Source organism: Dipodomys spectabilis, unplaced genomic scaffold (genome assembly GCF_019054845.1).
Source record: "Dipodomys spectabilis isolate Male_0828 unplaced genomic scaffold, ASM1905484v1 ptg000006l, whole genome shotgun sequence".
Lineage (NCBI taxonomy): Eukaryota > Metazoa > Chordata > Mammalia > Rodentia > Heteromyidae > Dipodomys > Dipodomys spectabilis.
This window is the reverse complement of record NW_024870683.1, coordinates 12,925,167-12,938,413: the sequence shown is the minus strand read 5'-3', so window position 1 is coordinate 12,938,413 and position 13,247 is coordinate 12,925,167. Positions and strand designations below refer to the sequence as shown.

Below are 13,247 nucleotides of genomic sequence, written 5' to 3'. Positions count from 1 at the left end.
AAGAGTGATGAACAGTGGGTTACAGTTACCTAGGTCAGGTAATGAGTAGTTCCTTTTTGAACAATGTCACCTCTTTCCTCATTTTCTCCCAGGTTTTTCCCTCTCGATCCCCCTTCACCAAGAGTTGTATAGTTCATTTTCAACATAATGTCTAGCAAGTTTTACTGTTGACTGAGTTCACCTTTTATGCCACCATTGCTGTGCTTTGAGGGCGATCTGGCTGCAACATCTGTCACCCCATTTATCGTCAGAGTTGATTCAGTTGATGTAGCTGGCTAGGCGGGTGTCCCCTCCCTCCCTCCAGTGCTCCAGAAGCTGCATACTCCATTGAAGAGGATGACCATCCCTGATAGAGGAGGACTGGTCTTCGATCAAGGGGAGATGAGTAGCTGCGCTCCCCTGCTAGAACCTCCAAACAAGCTCTCAAGGTCTAAATCTTATGGTGAAGCTCCATCTCTTTGTGCTTTTCAGAGCTTCATGGTACTTAACTTCAATGTGTAAGTGTATACCTGTTGATTATGTTCTTTCTTGTAAAATATACTTTAAAGAGTTCCTACATTGCAGAGTTGTTATTCAAATGATAAAAAGTTATGAACACATGTTGTAAAAGTGATTTCTAAATAGATGTTACTACTATAACTAAAGGATGTTGTTATTAAATTAGTTCTAAAATCAGATGAAAGACACCTATAACTCTAAAAAGCCAAGGCAAGAATGTTGGTTATTCAAGCTTTTATTAATAAAGCATTTTTTATACTGTGATGAGATTTCATCTTTTTTTTCTTTAAATGCCCTGCACTTGTCATTGCTGTGACTACTAATCATGGAAAATGAAGATGAAGATTAGTTACATAAGAAATACAAAAGGTAAACCACTTAAAACACAATAAATAACAAATGAAAAGGCAGTCGAATAGTTATTTTTAAGTCAATAAGTATGTCTTCTTCATTCTTCTTCTTGTAATACATCTCTTCTGTGTTTTCTTAAATGTTTACTTCTTTTCTCAACCCTGCTAACTTATTTTTCTTTTTGGGGGCCAGTACGGGGGGCTTGAACTCAGAGCCTAAGTGCTGGCCTTTAGCTTTTTCATTCAAGGCTGGTGCACCGTCGCGTGAGTCACAGCTCCACTTGTGGCTTTTTGCCAATTAATTGGAGATAAGGTTCTTATTGATTTTCTTGCCCTGACTGGCTTTGAACTCTGACTCTCAGATTTCAGCCTTCTGAGTAGCTAGGATCACAGGCATGAGCCACACTTACCTAGCACCCTTGCCACTTTCCACTTCGTGGCTGCTTAATCCTGCTTAGAAAAGGTGGATCCAAATGCTGGTTGGATAAAGAAGAAGAAGGGTTTCTAGAAGCGATAGTAACTTTTCCAAATGGAGAATGTGAATATAGATAAGACTAGAAAACGTGTTATGGATGCAAACTAAACATGGAGAGGAAAGTTTAATTCTCATCAAACCTAAAATCTGAATTTTTCAGAGGTCCTCCAGAATTCTTCAAGTCTTATTCTTTGTTTATAATGTTCTGAAGCTGATGATCTAAATCACCCAGTATTCCCACCAGCATACACTTTCCTTCCCAGTCCTCCCAGTACCATTGCTGGTAATCAGCACACACGGATCTGGGATCTGATGCTCTTATCTTCTGCATAATGCATCTCGCAGTAAGTTTTGTTATGTCCTACCATAGTAATTTAAATAGATTCCCAAACACACATTGGCTTTCAAAAAAATTAGAGAAAGCTTTGAAATTATCCTTTACTCAATGTTGGGAGCCATGTCAGGTGTTCAGAAAAGTGTTTTTGTACCCCAGTATGTACAATTTTGTTGTGAAATAGTTAATAACTTTGAAAAAGACTTTAAAATTTAATTGTGTTCTTAAAGCCCGTGGCAGTAGTTCTCAGCTGAGGACCCTCAGCATGACAGGATGAAGTAGTCAATGTGTGTAGACATTTGGGACACCAAATGTCAACCAAAGGCGGGGAATGGTATAGGTATCTGCTTATTAGAGGCCAAGGATGCTGTTATATATCCTGAAATACACAGTGTATATGCCACTCCTGTGCAGAAAAAGAACTGTCCAGTGTAGTTCTGTGGGCAACAAACACTACTTTATTCAGTTAACTTCACTGAAGTGTTACAATTCACACTGGCTAACCTTCAAAGTGCTAGATAAAGCAGTTATCTGCTTGGTTAGTCCTTTCATCTGAACAAAGAGGCTAGCCTGTAAATGTGAGTGATGAGTAGGTTCTTTCAGAAAAGGGTCACTAGAGTCTCAAATAGCTCAGTACTTATAATAATTAGGGAAACCTGTAGAATTCTGGCTTTGGAGTCTGTTCAGGTGTAAATGGTTCACTGAGGATGACATTTAAAAGAGAATGGAAATTTCCTGCACGGAGGGGAGCATCTGAAAGCAACTTCATCCCAACCTCTTGAGACCCAAGTAGAATTTGCTCCATGGCTATGCTGTGGCTTGCAGAGCCAGTATCCTTCCTCCTCCTAGATTCTTGAATCCCACGCACAGTGGGGAAATACCCCACTTCCCTACTGGGAAGCACTAAACATCTTGGTATCAAATTCATAGGGTCTAATAACTAGAGTTCCATTACCCGCCCCCCTACTTTCCATCCTGAATCTTTCCACCTGATCTGTGCACCTGAAATTCAACTCTTGTTACTACTGTTCAATTCTAGAAATGTCGCCATCTGCTTTTGTCTGTTTATCTTGCCTTTCTCTTGACATTCTTCTTTTACAGTTTGGACTTAGGATTCAGAAACAAAGTTGGATGCCTGGAGGATGTGACTTACTTTTAGATGACTTAAGGGAGTTGAACTTCAGTGAACACATGAAGTTGGCCCAGTTTTCTGGACATTTGATCCCCTGGGATTGTTTCTGTCTCAATTGTTCTTTCATTCACGTCACTGTTGACTCCAGACCATGCTCATACTATGGGAGCTTTCCTCTCCATTTAGAATACAGTGATTCCTTATTTCATTTCCTCAGTTATATTTGTCCACAACACATGTGATCCGACAGGGTCTATGACTGACTTATTTTCTTTAATATCTGGCTTTCTCTACAAGAATATAAACTGAGAGTGAAAATTTTACTCCATTTGGTTGACTAATCGGTCTTCACAAATGATTCAGTACATGTTATAGATACTCAATCAATTATTGGTTGAAAATAGAATGAACACGACTAGTCCTTTGCCTATATTTCAATTATAAAAGCTAAATGAAAGCCCAAGTACACTGATTAAACCAAATAAAGGTCATTTTTTTCAAACAAAATACATTTAAATGACTTTGAAAACTCAGAAGAATTAATTCTCAAAAAGGTTGACATTAAACTTGTCTCCAGCTATCAATTCTTACAACCGTAAAACACCGTGACCTTTGAAGCTGCATTTGAAATATTCATGCTTCATTGAGATCACATTTAATTTATGGCAATTAATTAGGGTTACATTAATTAACTGTTTACTATGGCATTTGATATTCTGTCCAGTGCTATCTAATTCTTAGACTTGACCTAAATGGCATAGTCTTGGTTAGTATTTAATTAAATTTTTACTGGAAATAGCATTAGAAACAATAATGAGATATTTATATGATAGTCAATGAAAAGACCTTAACGGAGGATTCTTGGAAGGTGGTGAAGTAGTGACAGGGAAAAGTCAGAGCTTCCTCTGATCAATTAAAGCTACAGGGAAATCCAGCTCAAGAGAAGACAGCAGGCAAATTATAAGTAGTCAGGATTTAGTGTCAGTCAAGAAATATTAAATCTTAATGTCTGAAATATGAGAAAAAGGAAACAAAAATCCTAACCAATGTGCAGAATAATGGCTTGGCCTTGATCCATGGCTTATCAGAAATGCTAGGCCACCGTTGCCGAGCCAAGCCTGTGATTTTCTTCTCTCTCACTCTCTCTCTCTCTCTCTCTCTCTCTCTCTCTCTCTCTCTCTCCCTCTCTCTTTCTTTCTCTCTCTGTCTCTGTCTCTCTGTCTGTCTCTGTCTCTCTGTCTGTCTGGCTCTCTTTCCTTTATTTCCCTCCCTCCCTCCCTCCCTCCCTCCTTCCCTTCCTTCCTTCCTTCCTTCCTTGTCTTTCTTTCTTTCTTTCTTTCTTTCTTTCTTTCTTTCTTTCTTTCTTTCTTTCTTTCTTTCTTTCTTTCTTTCTTTCTTTCTTTCTTTCTTTCTTTCTTTCTTTCTTTCCTTCTTCATTCTTCTTGGCAGGCATGAAATATTTTCCAAAATAGACCATAGATCTAAAAGCATACATCATAAAGCAAGTCAGCAAATTTCAGAGTATTGAAATTACCTTGTATCCTGTCAGATCATAATAAAATTAGAGCTTAATAGCAAAAGATATCACAGGAAACACTCAAACTCATGGAGAGTGGAACAACACATTACTGACTGATCAGGGGTCATTGAGGAGATAGGAAGGGAAATCCAAAAGTTCCTAGAATCCAGTGTAAACAAATACATAATGTACTAGAACCTGTGGGACACAGCTAAGGTAGCTATAAGTTATAGCTGTAACTAAAAGTTATATAACTATAACTGTAAGTTGTTTATCTATGGGCATCTACATAAACAAATTAGGGAAATATCAATTAGTACTCTAATGATGCACCTAAACAAGTAAAATCTAAATCCAGTAGACAAAAAGAAATAATAAAGAATAGATCAGAAACAAATGAATTAGAAACTAAAAGAACTATACAAAAATCAAGAAAATAAAATGTTGGTTTTTTGAACTATAAAAAGACAAATTGGATAAGCCCTTAGCAAACCTGGCCAAAGAAAAAGAAAAAATCATCCAAATAAATAACATCAGAGAGGAAAATGGGACATCACAACAGATATGAGTGAAACTCATATCTAACAAACTGGCAGAAATGCATGCATTCCTAGATAACATCAGTGTACCAAATTGAGCTAACAGGATTCAAACCACTTAAACAGATCCATTAGAAGTAATGAATAACTTATAGTCAAACCACACAGATATCAGAAAACTGGCACTTGAAGGTTGTGTATGTCAGGGGAGGGGGGTCAAACAGAGGAGGTTAGACAAATGAAGAAAGGAAGGGAGAAAAATGTAGTCATACTATTCAATGTGTACCCAGTGAAACTAGAAAAATTGAGGGGAGGGGTTAGGTTGGGAGGGATGGGGGAGAATGAGGAAAGTGGGGATATCAATCAAGAGGCATTGTACTCAAAAACTGATTTGTTGAATGGTGATCCTTTTGTACGATTACTTAAAGATAATACAAATATTATTAAAATAAAAATGAAAAGACTATAATAAGTAGCTTCTGTCTTAGAGGCTATTTTAACTGTTAATAGGCAGTTTAATCTTGTCATGTTTGCATCAGCATTTTTTTTCATTGACTCCAAAGAAAGTAGCTATTTCAGAAGGAAAGTCAATTTGGTATGCCTTCCATATGGCATGCAAACCAAACCTTTTCAATATTAAGTACAAATATAATCATTCATAATTGATACGTACAAGAATAGTTTACTGATTTGAATGAATGTGTGTGTGTGTGTGTGTGTGTGTGTGTGTGTGTGTGTGTACATGCATGTGTGTCTGAATTGTGTGCTGTCCCTTAGTTTTTTTTCTCAAGACTGGAACTCTACCTTTTGGGCCATGGCTCCATTTTTTACTTTTTGTTGGTGTATCAGAGATAAGAGTCTCAATGACTTTCTTGCCTGGGTTAGCTCTGAACCATGATCCCCAGATCTCAACCTCCTAAGAAATTAGGGTTAAAGGTAAATGACACCAGTGCTCAACTGAATGAGTAGAATTTAATGGAATCTAATATATCATATATATGTATATGTATGTATGTGTATATATATATATATATGTAATTAGGAAAAGGTGGCTTCTTTATGTCTTTGTTGCGAACAATGTTATGCCATGGGTTTATCTTCCTGGAATGTAAATATGTGGATTGCTGTTGCCAAACAATGGGAGGCAGCATTATGGAAGGGAAAGGAATATAGATGGGGGAAATTAGGAAAAGGAGAGGTCCAAAAACTTGTTAATTTGCTTACCTTTATTTGTACAAAATGTGGTAAAATTTGATAGTTCAATCTTTTCTCCTCTCCCATATATCCTGTAAATACCACCTCAGAAAATATACCATGGTTTAGAAAAGGGTAGATGAGTTCAGCTAAGAAGGATTATATTTAAGACCTACAAGACCAGTCATGCTTTCCCTAATGTGAAAAGAAAATTGGAGAAAATTTTATTGTTGGAATTCAACCTCTTCCATCAAGGTCAGTAAATATTAGCATTTGCTGGAGGAGATAGTTTAATTTAAACGTTTTCCCTTCCCATTTTCTCATTTAAAATTTGATTTGGGTCTTTGACCTGGATCAGGGCTAGCTAATGAACTCTAGAGAAAACAAGAGAGAGCTGGGGGGGGGGGCATTTTCACCTCTCCTCTCTATTTTGAAACCCCTCTAGTTGATCAATAATCATTATTTTGTCACACATACTTTGTTTAGACAATTATACACATTCATGATTAAACAAATGGAAATTACAAGACAATATGAAAGCAAAACAAAATCATTCATACATTAGTCAATAACTAAAGTGACATCAGATAGCTTTCAATGTTAACTGAAAACCAAAACTTTTGTGTACACACACACACACACACACACACACACACACACACACAACACACACACACACACACACACACACACACACACATGAGATAGAATGTTGCTAGGCAGTCAACTCACAATCCTCTTGCCTTAGCTTCCTGAATGCTGTCACCACTATACACTAGCTGTATCTTTTTTGGGGGGGGTGGAGGGGGAGAGGTCCGGTCGTGGGGCCTGAACTCTGGGCCTGGGCGCTGTCCCTCAGCTCTTCAGCTCAAGGCTAGCGCTCTACCACCTGAGCCACAGTGCCACTTCCGTCTTTTTTCTTTTTGCTTATGTGGTGCTGAGGAATCGAACCCAGGGCCTCATGCGTGCAAGGCAAGCGCTCTACCACTGAGCCACCTTCCCAGCCCTGGCTGTATCATTTTTATATTTATATAGACAAGTTTCTACTTTTTCACATAACATACCATAGACAATCTTAATATTATTTTTTAGATTCCAACTTTTGTTGATAGCATTATTTAAAAAGGATTTTGTTAGATATTTATCACTTTTATTATGACAAAATAGTTTTAGCCTATAAAATTACTCTCTATCTCTGCTTCCTTAGGATCATTATTTGAAGTGAATTTTGAGTTTAAAAGAACATTGTTTTTATTGTCATCAATTAGTTGTATGGGGGGGTCCATTTTAACTACTCCATTTATGTAAGGGATGATTCTTTATTATAATCACCCCTCTATCATTCTCCTTTCTCACCCATCTTCCTTCCCATACCAGTATCATCAAATTTCCTTGTATACATTAAGGGAAGTATGTTTCATTGTTTTTCTTACCTTAAAGTAGGAAAAAATATTTTTGACACAACTAAAATATGCTGCCAAGTTGTAATTCAGGAAGGGAATATGAACTCTTACCAGAATCCCATTTTTTTCCTCACTGTTGGCTATAAAGCAGTATTAACAATATATAGTAAATCCACTATCTTTTTTTGCAATGTGAATCTGATTAGTTGGGAAATAATATTTATAATGGTTTCTAGGGAATAATATTTATAATGGATTTTAGAATAATTATATAAAGTGCAAGAGAAAAGTTGTGTCATTTCAGCTTAATTAGAATAGTTATCTAAAATAACTGTCGCTTTCCAAAGGCAATTGTATGTATTTTGGTGACTATTGGGCTAGAATAAAAGACAATTAAGCTCTTTGCAATAATGTTCCTAATTCATTTTTATTACTACCTTATTTTACTTTAATTTTTGTCAAAGGAAACATTTAAAATATCTTGATTCCAAGTAGTACATTTTCTTCATCTTCTGAAAAGGACACCCCTGTAGATACTGAGCAATATTAAGTCATCTTTCTCAAGACAAACAGAACCATTGCCACTTCTCTACCTCCAATCCTACAACATAATATTAGAATATACTTCTCAGACTTTCTCTCAGAAACTGCCTTCTTTGTATATACTTCAATATCCTAGAACTAAGCCAAAGAATGCTAATAAAGGTAATTTAAGATGAGGCAAATGAATATTGAAGAATCAAAATTTCTGTAACTAGTGTTAGTCATATGTATGTATGTATGTATGTTTGTATATGTGTGTGTGTGTGTGTGTGTGTGTGTGTGTGTGTGTGTGTGTGTGTGTGTGTGTGATTTAACTGTGTTTGCTATATACTCATCCAAAAACAAAACAAAACCAAAAAACAGCCCTACTATCCCTCACATTGAAAAATCTATATGCCAGGTCCTGTTCATCAAGCTGTTGATGTGACCATCAAGATACAATCTTTGCTTTCCCCAAATCACAAATCATTAGGTGTAGCATTAATAGAGTAAATGCCTGTAAAAGATGCAGTGTGGGCTTAGAAGACAAGATTAGCTAGTTGCCTGGATGGGCACACAGGTAATGTTTTATTAACACTCTGAAGAATGAGTAGAGTGAGTAGAATTTTGGATAGCTTTTCTGGTAAGAGAGTAGCAATGTGATGTTCTAGGCAGGAACAACATATGAACAGAGTCTGAGTCAAAGAATCCTATAATCTTTTGAGGGTCCTTTTGTGTTTGAGTTCATGAAGGGCTCTGCAGGTTATGTTAAGAACATTAGAAATCTTTACTTCAAGGGTCAGACTTGGCACTAGAATGGGGTAAACTTATAACGGGTTCTGGAACTCACCTATGAATCTGATGATCCTTCGTAATAATGGGTTCAGGTAACAGCATTCTCCAGTTAGAATTGTTTTCTCCTCAGCAAGCAGGGATTCCCTCGTTGACTTTATGAAATACATGGATAGCTCGCCAATAAAAATCTGGGGGAGGAATGTTTAAGAAATGTCAAGCTGGAGAGTTGTTGAATTAAGAAGATATGTGTGTATTTTTTCAAACAAAATTTCTGAGAATTGAGTCCTTTGTAAAGATATGATGTTGGAGATAAGAGGAGTTAAGATACTAATCTGTATTTAATTCTTCAGAAAAAATTAGAGAAAGCAAATTGACCATAGTAGATAGAGTTCAGGGCATGACACTAAATTCAACTGTCATACAAAATATAAATTGAAGCAACAAATTGTAACTGAATTTATGATAAAGCTCATGATAGAACTGAATTTTTGAAACTTAACATCTGCATTACAGTTCAGACAGCCAATGAATCTAAGAAGACATTATATCTAAACATCCTATCACAATAAATTTTTATTTACTATGTGGAAAAAATTATCATTGTTTGCATTGTAAGTCCTTATTTGATTGTATTTACTGTGGTACCTTTCTCCTACACTGAAATGGTTGATTGCCCACGGCACTTACTGGGCACTTATCTCTTGTTTCTTTGAGCTAATTAACACACTGTTTAAATCATCATGTCCTTTCATGGATTGCAAGTTCCTTGATAGCACAGTCTATATCTCACCTTAATTTTTAAATTATTATTATACAATCTAGTAGAGTGATCCCATTTAAAACAATGAATTGGCCTGAGATAGGTTTTTTTTTTTTTTTTTTTTGGGTCCGGTTGTGGGGCCGGAACTCTGGGCCTGGGCGCTGTCCCTCAGCTCTTCAGCTCAAGGCTAGCACTCTACCACTTGAGCCACAGCGCCACTTCTGGCTTTTTTTCTTTTTGCTTATGTGGTACTGAGGAATCGAACCCAGGGCCTCAGGCATGCAAGGCAAGCGCTCTACCACTGAGCCAACTTCCCAGTCCCCATGAAATAGGTTTTTAACAAATCCTGACACTACTATGCCTAAAGACTGAGTCCCATCAATAGAGAATAAAAAGTTGATTCCCAGCATCTATTGAAACCTCAGTACCAGGTATTTTAGCACAACAACAGGCTCACAAGATCCCTCATTTAGAGATGGATCATTACTCTTGTTTTTCTGGAAAGGAGTCAATGAATGTCCTCAAAAGCATATAGATGGGACAAGATAGAACTGGGAGTGGGTTTCAAACTTCCCACATTATATGCTATTTTTAATCATTTCAACCTTAATGTAAACATTTTTAAGAAGACTACGCTTTCCTTTGTTATTCATAGGCCTGTGATTTTAAGAAATAAATGATCAATGTTTTAAGAATTCCCATACCTTACATTCCACTTGTTATCATGGAACATCTGTTTGAATGGATGAAGATGATAATACTTTGAAAAACATATGGCTAGTCATTTATAAGTGTTCTTTTTTCCTTCCCTTTATGGGCAAGGAAACACAGGTGTCAGGAAGTTGGTCACATGCAGACAGATGGTACCTGAGGCAGCTCTGGAATGAGGCCAATGGTTGTGTTTTCACTGCATCTGTATCTCATACTTTACAATTACATGAATCTTTCAGTGGGTAAAGTATATTGCACTTAACCTATTGGCTCCAGGTGTCCTTGATACCAAGTGTACTTCAAATATTTTCATTGAGTCACTGTTGTGCTCAAGTGTAATGGTCAAGAAAAAGAACTGAAGACAGCTTTTCCAGGATTCAAAATTGGTTCTAATGAGTCTTAACTTACTTTCTCACTATTTAACCATTTTGGGCTTTATCTATGTTGTTTTATCTATGATATAAGGATAGCAGTAATTATAAGTTTAATCATGCACATACATATATGCACATATACCCACATAAATATGAATTGTTTAATACGTACACACATATATATACATATATGAGAATTTTTTGGAACAGTGACAGCAAACATGTACTATAAAAGGAGATGAAGTTGTTATTGTTGTCAAATCAATAACAACAGTGTCAACATGGTCATTATTATCATTATTACTATTGTCATGGTATTATAAAAAAGCACTTTGCTGGTGGCTCATGTTTGTAATTTTAGCTACGCAGGAGGCTGCAATTTGAGGAGAGCAGTTCAAAGCCAGCTGGGGCACACAAGTCAATATGACGCTTATCTCCACCTACACACACACACACACACACACACACACACACACACACACACACACACCAAAAAGCGGGAAGTAGATTGGTAGCTCAAAGTGGTAGAGCGCTAGTTTTGAGCAACAACAACAAGAAAAAGCTCTCAGGGATAGACAGTTCCCAATCCCCAGTACCAACACACACACACACACACACACACACACACACACACACACACCAAAAAGCGGGAAGTAGATTGGTAGCTCAAAGTGGTAGAGCGCTAGTTTTGAGCAACAACAACAAGAAAAAGCTCTCAGGGATAGACAGTTCCCAATCCCCAGTACCAACACACACACACACACACACACACACACACACACACACACACACACACACACACACACACACACACACCTTGCCAGATTATTGGAAAGGCAGATTCCAAGATGAATAAAGACTTCATCTACCTGAGAACATAATCTATAGGAGCATATACACATAAAGAACTTGGAAGAACTGGTTGTGGTGGTTCATGCCTGTAGTTCTAGCTGTTTGGGAGACAGAGATCAGGAAGATCATGATTTATAGCTAGCTCTGAGCAAAATGTTTGTGGGCCCAGTCTTGACAGGAAAAGCTGGGTATCGTGGTGTATGCCTGTGAATTCAGCTAATACAAGCAGTATAAACAGGAGGACTGCTGTCCAGGCAGTCCTGGGCTAAATGTTAGTATCTCAAAACTTATCAGAGCAAAAAGGCTGGAGACATGGCTGAAGTGGGGGGATCACTGCTTAGAAGACACAATGTCCTGAGTTGAAACTCCAGTACATCCTCCTCCAAAGAAAGAGTAAAGCCAGATCATATCATACATACATTACAAAGACCAAGTGCTCAGAAACTGGTTTCTCCTTTAGGAAAGCCAGGTTTGCTCAAGTCAATGTTCATCACTCATGTCAAATACCCCCCTATTTTTGCCAGAAGATGCTTGTTATATATTTATATTACACCATCCTTATTTACAGAAGAGCCTTGCATCTCCTCTTCCAGAAGTACTTGGTCTGGACTAGTACTGTAGTTATTATCTGACCATGTGGAAAAATGCCAGTTTGTCCTCAGAGACTATAGCTCTTCCAGTTAAAGCTTATTAACATTTGTACTTATGATCCCACCCCTTGCAAAGAACTTTGGGTGTAACTAGGTCTTTAATAAGTCATGCTTTCCTTTCAATTCTATTTAGAAGGGTAGAAAAGAACCAATGTCCCTTAATTTTGTGTAGTAAAATATCCTTGCTGTCTTACAGACTACTGGGTCCCTGATAATCCTATAGTAGATCAAGGCCCTTGAAGGGCTCCTTGATTCGTAAGATGTCCCTTCAGACGTTCTAAATCTGGATCAGGTGGCCTTGCAATCTGGATCAGGTGGTCCAAGTTGACATTAGAGAAACCAATAGGGAAGGGAGAGAAGCCAAAAAGAACTCTTTAGGGTAGAAAAGGTATAAAAGTTACAGCCTCTGTTGACTGTGAGGGTAATAAGCTAATTTAACAATTTTGACAGAACGATGTATAAAGATCCTTAGCAGTAGTATTTGGTCTAACAGTAAATTTGTTATGTCTACTTCTTAGCCAGAATAATTTTTTTTTACTGAACAAAATGATCTTTAGCTTTTAAATCCACAGACCCTGCTTTAGAGCTTTATCATACTTTAAAAAAGTGACAGGGTTTGGGTGAAATTGGAAGACTCTGTTCGGCTCCAGCCCCTACAAAGATGGGGCGCATAAGCAGAAAACATGATCCCCAAGGTCTATCAGGTGAAGTTCACCCTGGAGCCCTACTAAAGTCAAAGATACAGGCCAGACACAGGTAGTCTGTGGGCAGGATAGGTGTTCAGGGCTGGCACAGAGAAAGGCAAGGAAGTTAGAATGGGGTAAGAAGTAGGAAGGAAGAGTTCAAGAGGTGACAGTTAAGCAGATGTCTAGAAATGGCTGGACAGGGCTGGAAATGCTTTACACTTAATATTCCTTGCAATTAACAGTGAATTGATGTTTTGCCATGTAGACGGAAAGCTTTAAGTAGCCCGTTTCTTTGCAAGACATATCTCTGCCAAAATAAGTGCCAAAGGGCTTTGTTCATCCCTAATGTACAGGCGTTTTTGCAGGGCTCTTCTTAATGAACATATGGGGTTAGACATATGCATGCTCAGACAGATGAAAGAGTATTCCCCTGGAGGGAGCCTTCCCTGATTC

General features: G+C 37.6%; 1 protein-coding gene across 2 annotated transcripts in view; it reads right to left on the bottom strand.

Annotated features, from left to right (window-relative positions):
- Plppr1 (phospholipid phosphatase related 1) overlaps nucleotides 1–13,247 on the bottom strand; it is a 113,069-nt gene that overhangs the window by 21,663 nt on the left and 78,159 nt on the right. For both annotated transcript variants that reach the window (XM_042696279.1, XM_042696271.1), the window contains exon 4: nucleotides 8,817–8,949. In XM_042696279.1, the coding sequence (XP_042552213.1) occupies nucleotides 8,817–8,949 (133 nt within the window). The remainder of the gene's footprint in view (nucleotides 1–8,816; nucleotides 8,950–13,247) is intronic.